General features: G+C 41.3%; 2 protein-coding genes across 3 annotated transcripts in view; one reads left to right on the forward strand and one right to left on the reverse strand.

Annotated features, from left to right (window-relative positions):
- The window catches only part of LOC137632830 (adhesion G protein-coupled receptor L3-like), a 99359-nt gene extending 85647 nt beyond the window's left edge, over positions 1 to 13712 (forward strand). The window contains exons 16-21 of the mRNA XM_068364930.1: positions 131 to 442; positions 841 to 971; positions 1594 to 1654; positions 11683 to 11836; positions 12060 to 12178; positions 13008 to 13712. Of these exons, the coding sequence (XP_068221031.1) occupies positions 131 to 442; positions 841 to 971; positions 1594 to 1654; positions 11683 to 11836; positions 12060 to 12178; positions 13008 to 13613 (1383 nt within the window). The 3' untranslated portion in view covers positions 13614 to 13712. The remainder of the gene's footprint in view (positions 1 to 130; positions 443 to 840; positions 972 to 1593; positions 1655 to 11682; positions 11837 to 12059; positions 12179 to 13007) is intronic.
- Positions 1 to 16200, reverse strand: part of LOC137632790 (palmitoyltransferase ZDHHC3) — a 194919-nt gene that overhangs the window by 169223 nt on the left and 9496 nt on the right. The window lies entirely within an intron of this gene.

A 16200-nucleotide genomic window follows, 5' to 3' on the forward strand; every position in this document is an offset into this window, starting at 1 on the left:
ATATTACTTGACTTCTCTGTAAGCTTGTGAAATGGAGCAGCTAATTCAGTTAATATTATGTAGTAGTTCATATTCATCTAACCCAAACATGCACACAGACAGATTTTTCATAGCATTTCATCATTGGCAGGAATGGTATAAACACCTACAGCTGATAACAATCATTGGCTCCATTATGTCCATCTTCAGCTTATTCTTATGCATTATATTCTTTGCTGGATTCAGACAAACACCACAAGGAAAGAGAGAGAAATGCAGCTTTTCTCGCATGAATTTATGCATCTGTCTTCTGCTAACAAAATCCGTTTTGTTAGGGGGTCTGGATAGAACAGGCAATGTTATATTATGTACTGTGGTTGCCATTAGCCTCCACTACCTGTTCCTGGCTACATTCACCTGGAGCGCAATAGAGGCCTTCCAACTATACAAGAACTTCATTATGGTGTGTAATATTTTGAAAATTCAGTTTATAAAATTAGTTTTCTTATAGACTATTGATAACAACACGACACCAGAAATGTCTGTTGGGTTGGCACTAGATCTTGACTTCCAGACATTACCATAATTTTCAACAGGGTTAATACTCTTCTTCTCAGTGTAGGTTTAGTTCAATTTAACTTGATCATAGAGTCAGATTCCTTAATTGCCAAAGTTCTCACATGAAGGATGTACATTTGAATTAAAGGGCGGATTGTGATTTGTACATTATGAAACAAATTGGTCATCTAGATAGTGACAAATGATATTTGGAGGTATATAATGGTGTATAACAAATAGAAGACTTAATTCATAAAAATCACTGAAGCTATAACGAAATAAAAGATGAATTTGTTTTTACAGGTCTTCAAGAAAGATGGATCAAGAAAGAAGACACTTTTGGCCATGGGATACCTTGGACCTATGATTGTCGTAGCTACGACATTTGCCTTCACAAAATTCTTAGAAAGTGACATTTATGGAACACCTACGGCGTGAGTAGCCTTGCAAAGTTATTTGTGAAAAATAAACTTGCTTTTTATTTTTTTTCGGTTAATTATTAAGAGTGAAGAATGAAAGGAGGCTTGAATTCAGTAGTTCTTATCACTATTTGGCCTCCACTTTTGCATTGTATGGCACAAGTATCTTTTTCTGTCCCCTGAAATAATTGTGAATCACCATTTTTGGAATGAAGTGCACAAATATTGGGCCATAGTGCCCAGCTCTAGGGACACGAAATTATATTTTCTGCTACTAGAAACCAAGAATGATCTATACTATTTCAAACATTAATATTAGGAGAAAGACAGGAGTAAAGTAGTTTACTTTATTTAACTACCTTTGATAATCATTCATAATTTGCCGTGATAGGGTTCAATTCTCATTGTATTCAAGCATATTGTTATCTTTTGAATTAATTTATTGTCATTTCATTCTTGAAAATGGCAAGATAGCGGGCCAAAATTGTATATATGTGTCCTCTCTGTTTAAAACTGAACTTCTCCTTGCTTATTTTCTTAATACTTTATGAAGTACTTATTCTAGAATAACCATATACCTTTATAAAAACAGGGTATATTTTTACATTATTAACGCTGAAAAATTCTCTAATTACAGATGTTGGTTAAACAAGAAAAATATCTGGATATTTGCTGGTCTAATTCTTCCAATATTACTGGTAAGGGAACAAAAAGACAAAAGGAACTTGTTGGTTTCATTTTTTTACACTGAAATGTTATTCTATTTTTACTTAATATTGGGTGTTAAAGGTTTTACGGGTTGCTCATGAATGGCATAGGCAAGGTACAGTGATAATGCCCTAGCAAGACAATACACTAACGACTGACTATATATCCATATGATCAGCGCCCAAACGCCCTCTCACGCCAATCTGGGACCAGAGAGGGCCTGGTAATGGCTGGTGATGACTCAGCAGGTAAACCTGTAGACTCTCGCAAAAAACCAATTCTTAACTCACAAGGATGGTGAGGTTACAGAAACTACAAGAAACTATCGAGCTTGAACGGGCTCGAACCCCAGTCTGGCAGATCAGGCGCAGGGACTTTTCCGATAGGCACCGCACCTGTTATTAAGATATACCTTTAACAGTACATAAGTAGAGTTAATGTAACATCAAATCTAACTTGCGCTTCAATAAATTAAAATTTTTGTTATTTTCTTGCCATTTTCTTTTATACAAAGGTATATATGGCATTTGTACCAGGTCTCTTGTGGTGAAATAGATTGATTTAAAGATGCTTAGCCAATAAAGTCCTCAAAGATAAGCAATCCCCAATAGGCAGAATTAATTGCTAAAAAGAATAACAATGAACAGTTATTAAATATTATAGAATGAGCTAACTTGTTTTGCTCACAGATAAATTTTTTCTGTCATTGCTAAAATGTGAGTAAAAGCAACTGCCCGTTACTAGACATATCAAAAGCTGTTAGATAATGACTAGGTAAAAGTGACTGTTCTCAACAGTTTAACAAACATTACACTATTTTTTTCTTTAATGTTATAAGACCTTACTTAGCATTTCAATCATACTGCTAAAAGCAGCATTCTATAAAGCAGAATGTATGATTACCGTACATATTCAAGATAAGAACTGACATGTGAACAATACCTAGTTAAGTAAATGGGTTTTGCTAGTACAATGTGGGTTAATGTGTGAACAAAGGTCTGCTAGGTAGCCCTTTTCAGATGCATTATTTAACAACTTTCGTAAAGAGATTTTTCTAAATATTCATGAAAGGGCTATCTTTAGTTACTAGCATCAATACCTTTGCATCACAAAGTAGTTATTATGAACACTATTGACATATCAATGCAGTAGCATTTGGCTTCATTTTGAAATTACCATAAGGTTAGTTATATTTTATTTATGAAATATCCTTATCCATTTAAGGCAGTACATTAATATGTCTAATCATCAAAACATTAAGACAAAATGCTTACTTTAAGAGGGTCGATTTGGTGTTCCAAGGCCTTCCAGGTAATGCTCCATATATAAGTCTCTTGTGGTAATCATCCTATTTTTCTCTAAATTGCACAACCAACCATACAGATTGACAACTGGGCTAAAGATCTCTCAGGTTGCTTTCAGATCACATAAAGCTAAATTTAAGTTGCAGTTCTTACCCTGGAAAATATGACCATCTTTTATGAATTCTCTTCAAAGTTTAATTAGAAATTCAAAACAATACCCCTTTCTCCTGATGGATGTTTTCTATTTGAAAGCATTAATGAATAAATCTCCTTATGAAAGCCTATGAAATATAGAAAGTAATAATTCAAACATCTTAAAGTAAAGAAAAATGTTATTTTCATTAGTAAAATAAATTTTTGAATATACTTACCCGATGATCATGTAGCTGTCAACTCCGTTGCCCGACAGAAATCTACGGTCGGGATACGCCAGCGATCGCTATCCAGGTGGGGGTGTGCTCAACAGCGCCATCTGTGGTCAGGTACTCAAGTACTTCTTGTCAACAAGACCTCAATTTTCTCCTCGGTCCACTGGTTCTCTATGGGGAGGAAGGGCGGGTCCTTTAAATCATGATCATCGGGTAAGTATATTCAAAAATTTATTTTACTAATGAAAATAACATTTTTCAATATTAATCTTACCCGATGATCATGTAGCTGATTCACACCCAGGGTGGTGGGTGGAGACCAGCATACATGTTAACAAAGAAGCTAAGTATCCCGTATTTCATTTTATTAGTTATTCAAAATAACAAATATAAAATAAATAAGTACCTGGTAAGGAAGTCGACTTGAACCATTACTCTGCCTTTATTAAGTACGTCTTCCTTACTGAGCGTAGCGGTCCTCTTAGGATGCTGAACGACTCTTAGGTGCTGAAGTATAAAGGGCTGCAACCCATACTAAAGGACCTCATCACAACCTCTAACCTAGGCGCTTCTCAAGAAAGAATTGACCACCCGCCAAATCAACCAGGATGCGGAAGGCTTCTTAGCCGACCGTACAACCCAAAACAACAATAAAAAGTATTCAAGAGAAAGGTTAAAAAGGTTATGGGATTATGGGAATGTAGTGGCTGAGCCCTCACCTACTACTGCACTCGCTGCTACGAATGGTCCCAGGGTGTAGCAGTTCTCGTAAAGAAACTGGACATCTTTGAGATAGAATGATGCGAACACTGACTTGCTTCTCCAATAGGTTGCATCGGTTGCATCCATAACACTCTGCAGAGAACGGTTCTGTTTGAAGGCCACTGAAGTAGCCACAGCTCTCACTTCATGTGTCCTTACCTTCAGCAAAGCAAGGTCTTCTTCCTTCAGATGAGAATGAGCTTCTCTAATCAGAAGCCTGATGTAGTAAGAAACTGCGTTCTTAGACATTGGTAGCGAAGGCTTCTTGACAGCACACCATAAGGCTTCTGATTGTCCTCGCAAAGGTTTTGACCTTCTTAGATAGTACCTAAGAGCTCTGACTAGGCAAAGTACTCTCTCCAGTTCGTTCCCCATCAAGTTGGACAGGCTAGGGATCTCGAACGATTTAGGCCAAGGACGTGAAGGAAGCTCGTTTTTAGCCAAAAAACCGAGCTGCAAGGAACATGTAGCCGTTTCCGATGTGAAACCTATGTTCCTGCTGAAGGCATGGATCTCACTTACTCTTTTAGCTGTTGCTAGGCATACGAGGAAAAGAGTTTTTAATGTGAGGTCCTTAAAAGAGGCTGATTGGAGCGGTTCAAATCTGGATGACATAAGGAACCTTAGGACCACGTCTAGATTCCAGCCTGGAGTGGACAACCGACGTTCCTTTGAGGTCTCAAAAGACCTAAGGAGGTCCTGTAGATCTTTGTTGGTGGAAAGATCCAAGCCTCTGTGGCGGAAAACCGCTGCCAACATACTTCTGTAACCCTTGATCGTAGGAGCTGATAGGGATCTAACGTTCCTTAGATGTAACAGGAAGTCAGCAATCTGGGTTACAGTGGTACTGGTTGAGGAAACTGCATTGGCCTTGCACCAGTTTCGGAAGACTTCCCATTTAGACTGATAGACTCTGAGAGTGGATGTCCTCCTTGCTCTGGCAATCGCTCTGGCTGCCTCCTTCGAAAAGCCTCTAGCTCTTGAGAGTCTTTCGATAGTCTGAAGGCAGTCAGACGAAGAGCGTGGAGGCTTGGGTGTACCTTCTTTACGTGAGGTTGACGCAGAAGGTCCACTCTTAAAGGAAGAGTCCTGGGAACGTCGACCAGCCATTGCAGTACCTCTGTGAACCATTCTCTCGCGGGCCAGAGGGGAGCAACCAACGTCAGCCGTGTCCCTTTGTGAGAGGCGAACTTCTGAAGTACCCTGTTAACAATCTTGAACGGCGGGAATGCATACAGGTCGAGATGGGACCAATCCAGCAGAAAGGCATCCACGTGAACTGCTGCTGGGTCTGGAATCGGAGAACAATACAATGGGAGCCTCTTGGTCATCGAGGTAGCGAACAGATCTATGGTTGGCTGACCCCACAGGGCCCAAAGTCTGCTGCAAACATTCTTGTGAAGGGTCCACTCTGTGGGGATGACCTGACCCTTCCGGCTGAGGCGATCTGCCATGACATTCATATCGCCCTGAATGAACCTCGTTACCAGCGTGAGCTTTCGATCTTTTGACCAAATGAGGAGGTCCCTTGCGATCTCGAACAACTTCCTCGAATGAGTCCCTCCCTGCTTGGAGATGTAAGCCAAGGCTGTGGTGTTGTCGGAGTTCACCTCCACCACCTTGTTTAGCTGGAGGGACTTGAAGTTTATCAAGGCCAGATGAACCGCCAACAACTCCTTGCAATTGATGTGAAGTGTCCTTTGCTCCTGATTCCATGTTCCCGAGCATTCCTGTCCGTCCAATGTCGCACCCCAGCCCGAGTCTGATGCGTCCGAGAAGAGACGGTGGTCGGGGGTCTGAACAGCTAAAGATAGACCTTCCTTGAGAAGAATGCTGTTCTTCCACCACGTTAGAGTAGACCTCATCTCTTCGGAAACAGGAACTGAGACCGTCTCTAGCGTCATGTCCTTTATCCAGTGAGCAGCTAGATGATACTGAAGGGGGCGGAGGTGGAGTCTCCCTAACTCGATGAACAGGGCCAGCGATGAAAGTGTCCCTGTTAGACTCATCCACTGCCTGACTGAGCATCGGTTCCTTCTCAGCATGCTCTGGATGCACTCTAGGGCTTGGTTGATCCTTGGGGCCGACGGAAAAGCCCGAAAAGCTCGACTCTGAATCTCCATACCCAGGTAAACAATGGTCTGGGATGGGACGAGCTGGGACTTCTCTAAATTGACCAGGAGGCCCAGTTCCTTGGTCAGATCCATAGTCCATCTGAGATTCTCCAGACAGCGACGACTTGTGGGAGCTCTTAAAAGCCAGTCGTCTAAATAGAGGGAGGCTCTGATGTCTGCCAAGTGAAGGAATTTCGCAATATTCCTCATCAGTCTCGTAAACACAAGAGGTGCCGTGCTTAGGCCAAAGCACAGGGCTTGGAACTGGTACACAACCTTTCCAAAGACGAATCTTAGGAGGTGGAGTCTGGATGGATGTGGACGTGAAAGTATGCGTCTTTCAGGTCTAACGAGACCATCCAGTCCTCCTGCCTGACCGCTGCTAGGACCGACTTCGTCGTCTCCATCGTGAACGTCTGCTTGGTGACATAAGCATTAAGAGCACTGACGTCCAGCACCGGTCTCCAACCTCCTGTCTTCTTGGCTACCAGGAAGAGACGGTTGTAAAAGCCCGGGGATTGATGATCCCGGGGATTGATGATCCCGGACTATGACCACTGCTTCCTTCTGTAGCAAGAGCGACACCTCTTGTTGCAACGCTAGCCTCTTGTCCTTCTCCTTGTAGTTGGGAGAGAGGTTGATGGGAGATGTAGCTAGAGGGGGATTGAGGCAGAACGGAATTCTGTATCCCTCCCTTAGCCACTTCACAGACTGAGCGTCTGCGCCTCTGCTCTCCCAAGCTTGCCAGAAGGTCTTGAGTCTGGCTCCTACTGCTGTCTGGAGAGAAAGGCAGTCAAAACTTGCCTTTTGCGGACTTGGAACCCTTCTTGGACTTGCCACGGTGACTGTCTGCACGGGTACCTCCTCTGCTGGAGGTTCTGCCACGAAAGGGCGGGATGAACCTAGAAGCAGGTGTATCAACTGCTGTAGGGCGGAAGGGTCTAGGCACGGAAGGTAAGGTTTTAGCCTTACGTGCAGAAGAAGCCATGAGGTCATGAGTATCCTTCTGGATAAGAGAGGCAGCCATCCCCTTAATCAACTCCTCCGGAAACAGACACTTGGAGAGAGGAGCAAACAGCAACTCTGACTTCTGGCAAGGAGTGATACCAGCAGATAAGAAGGAGCACAGATGTTCTCTCTTCTTGAGGACTCCTGAAACATATGAAGCCGCAAGTTCACCAGACCCATCCCGAATTGCCTTGTCCATGCTAGACATGATCAGCATGGCCGAGTCCTTATCTGAAGGGGAAGTCTTCCTGCTTAAGGCTCCCAAACACCAATCGAGGAAGTTGAATATCTCGAAGGCACGAAAGACTCCCTTCAACATATGATCAAGATCTGAAAAGGACCAGCAGATCTTCGAACGTCTCATAGCCAACCTGCGGGGAGAGTCAACCAGACTTGAGAAGTCGGCCTGGGCAGAGGCAGGAACCCCCAAGCCAGGTTCCTCTCCCGTGGCATACCAGACGCTCGACTTAGAAGCCAGCTTGGGAGGAGGAAACACAAAAGAGGTCCTTCCCAGTTGCTTCTTGGAATGCAACCAGTCCCCTATAACCCTCAAAGCTCTCCTAGAAGATCTGGCGAGAACAAGCTTGGTGAAGGCAGGCGCAGCAGACTGCATGCCCAGAGCAAACTCGGAGGGAGGAGAACGAGGGGTTGCAGACACAAAGTGTTCAGGATACAAATCCCTGAACAAAGCAAGGACTTTGCGAAAGTCTAAGGAGGGTGGCGAAGACTTGTGTCCTTCAACATCAGAGTGAGGATCATCCAGATGAGCAGCTTCATCATCCGATACATCATCATCCGAAAGTTGAGTTGTGAGAGGCAAAGGCAGAGCAGCAAGCTGAACGGCTGAATCCTGCAGAACGGGTGCATGCGTACCTGCGGATCCATCATCATGCCTCTGCTGGACAGTCTGCTAGCTGGCAACAACAAAAGCAGAGGGCTGGTGTGTGGGAGGGTCTGCGGTGGGCTGAGGAGCATGCGGTATGGTATGCAGAGCATGCTGTAAGGTATGCGGCTCATGCTGCATGGTATGCGGAGCATGCTGTAAGGTCTGCAGAGCATGCTGCATGGGCTGAGGAGAATGCCGCATAGTGCTGGAACCCGGCAACTCCTGATGCGGCAGCTCACGCATGTTAGCAGATGGTGCAGCAAGAACATGCGTCTGGCAGTGAGGACTGCGCATCGGTGGAGGAGCTCTCACAGGTGGGGTGTGGGAGCAGGCAGCCGCAGTATCTGCTGAGCGCACAACCTCTGCGGGTTGTAGGTTAACAGGAGAGGTGTTAACCTTCTCGGCATGATACTCCTGCATAAATGCCGCAAGCTGAGACTGCATAGTCTGCAGCATGGACCACTTAGGGTCTACTGTGGTTGGAGCAACAACAGACGGAGCAGAGGCCTGTTGAGGGACCACTCTACCTCTCTTGGGAGGTGTGCAGTCATCAGATGACTGCGGCGAGTCCGAACTGACCCAGTGGCTACACCTGGGCCGTTGGACTAGCTCGGAAGGGACCTTACGTTTGAGCGGTCGTGAGACCTTGGTCCACCGTTTCCTCCTGGAAACCTCTTCCACAGACGAGGAATGTAAGGGCTCATTCGTCTGTAAGTGGATGGGACGATCCTTAGCAGATACGTCCGCAACCACTGAGGATACATCCGTGCGCCGATCAAGGCCTGCCGAACCCTTTGGTCCTTCGACATTGCTTCTCCCCTGGGCTTGGGAGCTTGCAAGAGGTCTCGGACTGGGAGGACGACTGGCACGCACAGATGTACCCTCATGCGCAACACTGACACTGATACTATGCACATCACTAGCACTAACACTTCCCACTGCACTCTTCGCCCTCAGCTCTCTGACACCTGCCAAGAGCTGATTGCGCTCACTAACCAACGACTCCACCTTCTCACCGAGAGCCTGAATGGCACGCAACACATCAGCCACTCCAGGCTGAGCACCCGCAGCAGGTTCGGGAGCCACCACCAGAGGGGAAGGAAAAGGTTGAGGGGCATGGGGAGAGGAAAAATCCACAGAGCGAGAAGAACTCCTCCTATCTCTCTCCCTCTCCAACCCACGTGCACATCTGAGGAATTCACCAAAATCGAATTCCGAAAGCCCAGCACATTCCCCACATCGATCCTCCAACCAACAGGACCCTCCCCTTACATCACCAAATCGTGAACAAAAGACTCCAAAATCAACAGCGCATCCATGTAGGTCCCGCCGGCGGCACGACAGAGGAAAAATTGAGGTCTTGTTGACAAGAAGTACTTGAGTACCTGACCACAGATGGCGCTGTTGAGCACACCCCCACCTGGATAGCGATCGCTGGCGTATCCCGACCGTAGATTTCTGTCGGGCAACGGAGTTGACAGCTACATGATCATCGGGTAAGATTAATATTGAAAAATGAGCCCTATGACCCAGACGATTGGTCTAACGACGACTAGTCTAATACCAATTGGTCCAAAGTGAATTTGTCAAAAACCAACTCATCCAAAGATACGATTGGTCCAAGAACATGATTGGTCTAAAACCAACTCGTCCAAAGGTGTGTTTAGTCCAATTACTGTTCCGGAAACGCTCGGTTATATTGTAACTACCATTCTGGAAACGCTCATAATTATATATATTTTGTGCCATATTGCCTTAGAAAAGTCACACCTATATTCTAGCTACTGCTTCATCTAACCGATAGTGTGTACCAATTTGCTTTGTTACCTTTTCTGGAAATAGTCATAATTATATTGTACATTTAGTTTCACAACATGTAATCGTTTTTATTACAGTCAATATTTACTTACACATTTTTAGTGCTTTCACCTAATCCCTTCTCATGGAGTCTCCTCTGTGTGAAATTGTTCTTTCCTAGAGAGGAAAGGAAAAGCCTGCCGTAAATGGCTATTTGATTACACTGCAAGTAAACAAAGTTCAAAAGACAAGTGGAGATGTAAAAAAAAACAGATTTTGTAAAGGAACTGCAGTAACTTAATGTGAAAAAAGCAGTCATGTTGTAACAAGAGACAGAGATCATACTTATGGAGCAGTTGAAGCCAATCGAATTGGTGTAGTAAAATACTGTAATCAAATAAAACAAAGATCAATTGACACCAATGATTAACCTTGCCAAATAATTCAAGACGTATGTAGTTTAGTTTATTCCTCTATTGTACTATATATTGGGTAGCAAGGGGCTCTCAAGAAATTAGTAAGCAGATTGCATAAAAAGGGACCCGTAGAACCGCCTAATTTGGACGATAAATCGATTCCAATTGAGTACCAACAAATACTCTCTGGTGAGCAATTTTTATGAAAAGAATCAAGTGTTGGAGATGACAAGATACTGATAATTACTACTTATTTTATTGTGAAGAAGCTTGAAGATGCTCCATTTTGGATAATGGACAGGACATTTAAAACCGTTCCAACAGTTTTCAAGCAAATGTATACAATTCATGTGCCCGTTGAACCCCGTGTTGCCACTGGTGTAAGTGCTAATGTCACAAAAAATGCAGAATGCTAAATTCAGTTATTCCATGATCCAGAAGATTATGCTGCAGTGCTAGCCTTCTTACCTGCCAGTGAAATTGAGGCTGCTTGGATAGAACTTAAGGGCACAGTTCCAGATGAAGTAGTTCAGGTTGTCTACTACTTCGATGAACATTATGTTAGGCAAAAATATTCGAAGAGTATTACGAGGTCAGGAAATGCGATCTCTTCACCTTTTTCCATCTTCTTTATGACAGAATAGAATTTGGTATTCTAATGACACAAAAAATAAAATCGAAGCATGACATCGACGGTTAGAGATATTACTAGGTTCTGCACATGTTGGAATATTCAAAGTAATTAGTGAACTGCAAAAAACAAAAGGCAAAAGAGCAGAAAAGAGAATCTTAACTGTTTTTAACGAGACACAATAATGTTACATTAGATTTTCTACGAGCACTGGCATACAATTAGAAATATGAGCTCTGTGATAAAAAAATATATTGCTTATATTGAATTTCTATTTTCTTTTTGTATTTCTAATATATATCTTTATGAAATAAATTTCTTGTATTTATATTTATTTCAGTAAAAGTTTCGTCATTCTGACTATGGACGCATCTTATACTGATTAATTTTGATTTCATTTTGTATTTAAAATATACATATATATATTTTTGTAATAAAGCACTTGTAAAAGTACTAGTTTCTGATTTAAGTTTTCGTGTTTTTATCTTTGTCTTTACATCATTTTTAGACTAATCGACATTAGACCAGTAGATCTATTGGACGAATCAGTTTTAGAATAAATGTCTTTGGACGAATCAATCTAATAGACCAATTTGCTTTGGACCAATAATATGGTATTAGACCAACCATCGTTAGACCAATCGTACCAAACCCCTTGGAGACAAGGAGGCCATTTGACACTGATCAATCCCTTGTACTACAACAAAATAATGATTAAATTCTACTTTACAGGTTAACATGTTCTTGTTTGTCCTCGTCATGAGGATAGCTTGGGGGAAGAAGAACCTGAAGAGTAAATTCACCATTTCCAAGCTGGGTGGCTCCATCTCTATATTTATCTTCCTCTGCCTTCCGTGGATACCAGGGTTTTTCTATTTTGCAGAAGGTATGCTTTTGAATCTAGATCAGTGAAAATATTGAGCATACTCGAACTACTATTAATTGTGATTGCTTACAGATTCTTATGATATGAAGCACTAATGCTTCATAAAGCTGAACTATCAAAAACTCGAGAGAAAGTCCAAAGTTGCGAAACATCAAAATTTATTTAGATGAATCCAAGAATGATAAAGTACAAAACTCTATGACAAGTACCAATTCATTTTCAGGAAGTGAAACAGTCGCTCTTCTATTCACAGCACTCAATTCATTCGATGGCATTATCGTGTTTCTTGCTTCCATTCTTCTCGATGACTCCATAATGTGTCGGGAAAAAATCGTCAAAAAGGTAAGATTGTAATGCCAATCATAATATATACTCTAGAAAGAACTGTACAATATTATGATAAAGTATGTACGATATTACTGTAAACAGCAAAACTATAATTTCTTCTGGCTCATATGCAAAATAACAAGGTCATACACAATCAATGCATGTCCTATTAATAACAACAAATTATAAACACCTTTCAGATATGGTATGCTTTTCTCTCTAGCAACTTATGTATATTCACCAAACTCTGGATAGAAAATTCCTCTATTGAAACTAATTCCCGGCTGTTTTAAAGCCTTCATCCTAGCGATAATATTGTTGTACCTCTACTATGAGTAAATAATTTTATATGGATTTTTCAAGACATGGCCGTAGCTTATCATATGGAGTAGAAAAAAAAATAGGCAAATTTAATAACCTGACAGATATTCCAGCAATACATAAATATTTGAACTTTTTACATAACAAATAATCAACTTTCCCATGAAAATTGCAAATTATTTGAATATGTTAATATTTTCTTCCTATGAAATGATAAATTGTTCTTACAATATTTAGAATGATGGTGACTAGGCAATGTTTTAATGGTAATTTGTGGTCTCATTAGGCTTAATCTTCAGTTTTTTTCACCCACAAAACAAAACAAAAATTACAAAAAATCTTAAAAGTTCTGCAGTGCATTAACCCAGAGCTCAGCTTAAGGCCATCCTGCCTATATTCTTAGACAATTTCAGCCATAGCGGATGTTATCAATATTCTATATTTTCTAAATGTAAATAATGTGATTAGCTTCATGCAGATGATTATCTTCTTCAATTAATTTCTGGTTTTACTTTCTTTTCAGAAAAGGAATGAACGTAACCATAAAGCTCAGAGGGCAACACACAGCTATCAAAGCAAAAATCAGACTTTGAATACTATCGACATTGAAAGGAGAAATTGTGTAGCAACTAGAAAACATATTAACAATGTCAGAAATGGAACAAAAGTTTCATCCAGAGGTAGCTCGACACCATTTTGTCAGGAAAAATACTATGAAAATGACTTGTCAATTTACAACTCCAGAGAAAACTGTAGTTCAAGTACGAATATTCATTCAAGGTCTTCATTAGAAAATCATGTGGCCACAGCATCTGTGCATTCAGGAGAGAACATTCTGAGGAATTCTTTTGTATCAACATCAGATTTGCAAAGTCTTGGAAGTGATAGAGACACAGAAAATAACGTTTATGAAAATACCACCTCATCATCAATGTGTTCACCATGTACTTTTTGTGAGGAAAAGCAAGAAACTCTCAGTGTAGGAAGCTTATCCTATCTAACACCTAAGTGTGTACATAACGATGTTAGTTTGGCAGAGCCTTCTGCTATTAATAAGGCTCAATATAGAAAAAACTGGAATATTCTTGAAATACTTTTTGATACTGCAGGGGAAAAACAAGACTGGTGAAGCATGAGAGGTTTTTTTCAATGCGGTAAAAGTATGTGAAAATAAAAACTTTTGTTTCTTGTATGTACAAGACTCTAATGTAGCACAATTATTCTGGAAAAAGAGAGCTTGATTTTAGTCTTGATTTTAGATATAAGATATAAAAAATAAAAGAGCATTGAGTCACAAAATACTTTTATAATTAACATAAAAGCTAATTAAGTTCCAATACAAAGTTAAATAAGATGATATCCAAGATAGGATTTCCCCCTACAAACAAATGAGGGGAAATTATGATTCCACGTGGAACTAGTAAGCACAAAAATCAAAATAGTGTGGTAACATGAAAAAAAAAAAAAAAAAAAAAAAAAAAAAAAAAAAAAAACATTCTGGGGAACTAAACGAAGATTACAGAATCTGACAAAACATGAGTAGACTATTAGTCATATGAAATCCTCATCCATTCCCTTCAACATTCAAGATGACCATCTCTTTTATAGAAATTTCAGCTATTTTCAGCTGTACCTTTGCGAGCCGGAATGATAAGAGTTGCATTAATTTCAAGACGTGTTGAAGGTAATTTTTAAAGTGACAGTGATCTAGGAGGGTCATTATCTGACAAGGTTAAGTCTGACAAATACCTTCAGTTGGAAGAAGGGCCTTTGTCATTTTGTAGAAGCTCCTCAACTATATTACGCTAACCTGAAAAAGGGCTGAAGTCTTAAAAGACTTAGGATGCATATTCTTGTTAAACTTTGGGGGCATGATGCAGTCGAAGGCTCAGCAGTAGAGGATGAAGTCAAAGGAACTGGGCTGGGAGGGGATGAAGGATATGCTCTCTTTCTTCTCTTTTCCACAGTTGAAGTCAATGATTTTACAGCTGACCAAAGCAACACTCCAAACAACAAGACTTGAGGATCAACCGAGTCTTCCTTAGGATGGGATGGGACAGCAGCCTTGAGGTCATGGACTCCCTTGGAAGTAGGAGACAAAACACAAGGCCGAAAGGTAGCTAATGCCCGAAAGTTTTTCCGTCAAAGGGACCACCTCTGATGCTTAATGATAGCCATAAGATGTGAAGGACAAGGTTCCTAAATTTGTTGTTGTCAGCGGCAGCCATAGATGCATTATTACAAAGAGAAGGTTGGCACCCTTATCCTTCCATGGGAAGAGGTGAAAAATTCAGCTCGCTCAAAGCTTACCATGAGGGAAGGGCAAGGTCACCTTCCTTTTACTGTACCCCACAAAGGAATCCAGGAGAAAAAGCCTGATGACCTTTTCAGCTTTAAGGAAAATCCAGAAGCTGAAAAATCTCTCTCAGACTTATTTTCTCTCCTTATGCCGTACTTTGACCATTGCAAAGGCAGGCAAGCCCTGCACTTGTCATAGGGGATGAGTGAGAAGTTAAATCTCCTGCAAAAAGGGTATAAAGAATGGAGATCCAAAAAGTGCCAGGACATACACCTGCCACAATTGCAGCTAGGTTTACCAGGGCAGGACTGCATGCTTACAAATGGCGCCTCCATCACTATCACAGATACACCCCCCCCCCCAAAAAAAAATTAAATATTAATACCGGCCAAGCTTTGTTAAGCGCAGAGGCAGTATGTGCTTCTCTGTAGCTAAAATTAAAGAGGCTACTGGTGAGGGCCAGCCATCCACCACTAACTACTTGTCATATCGGGGATTGGAACAAGATAGCCTATTGTGATTAAGTTCTTGACTGCAATACAGTACATTATTTTGCTTGATAGTTTATAATTCTATATTTTTTAATTTAATCCTCATAGATGATAACTAATTCTTAATGCTTTTAATTCTATCTCAATATACAGTAAACCTTGTATATGTTTTCATAGGCTGGAATTAAGGTAGCTTAACCAGAACTGGTATAACAAACTCATACAAATCTTATCTTAGGGAGTAGGTAAGGATATGGCTCCTAGCTTGGGTTAAGTGGGGAAACCTTAGGTTAGGGAGTAGGTAGGTAGATAAGGTTACAGCTCCTAGGTTGGGTTAGGGGGAGGATTTTATTTTGGATGGGGAACCTTCGGTTAAGGGGGTAGGTAAGAACACAGCTCCAAGGTTAGATTAGGCGGGGAATGTTAGGTTAACAAGTAGGCGAGTAGGTAAGAATATGGCTCCTAGGTTAGGTTAGGTGGGGGGAACTTTAGGTTAGGGGTAGGCAAATAATAAGGATATGGCTCCTAGGTTAGGTTAGATGTGCAGGGGGGGAGGGGGGAACCTTAATTTAGTTGTTAGGTAAGTAGGTAAGGATATGACTCTTAGGCTAGGTTAGGTGGGGAACCTTAAATAGGTGTTCTTGTTTGTTTCCATTCTAAAATGGGGTTTTTAAGTCATACCTTTTGAAATTTTACGCACAGTCTGTTCCAAGCAACGACAAAGACTCCATATACTATGGTAAATTTATAGAACAACACGGGGCAACATTTCTAAGAGAAAAAACTTTTTCTACAAGAAATGATGTGCTTTCAACAAATTTGACCTTTATTTCCACTGCAAATATGCCGTTGTACCGTTATGGACACCCCCGCCCCTTCTGAAGGGAGACAGGTGGGAACCTGTGATTTTGAGTGCAAAAACGGGA

The sequence above is a fragment of the Palaemon carinicauda genome, chromosome 42 (assembly GCF_036898095.1).
Source record: "Palaemon carinicauda isolate YSFRI2023 chromosome 42, ASM3689809v2, whole genome shotgun sequence".
NCBI classification, from domain to species: Eukaryota; Metazoa; Arthropoda; class Malacostraca; order Decapoda; family Palaemonidae; genus Palaemon; species Palaemon carinicauda.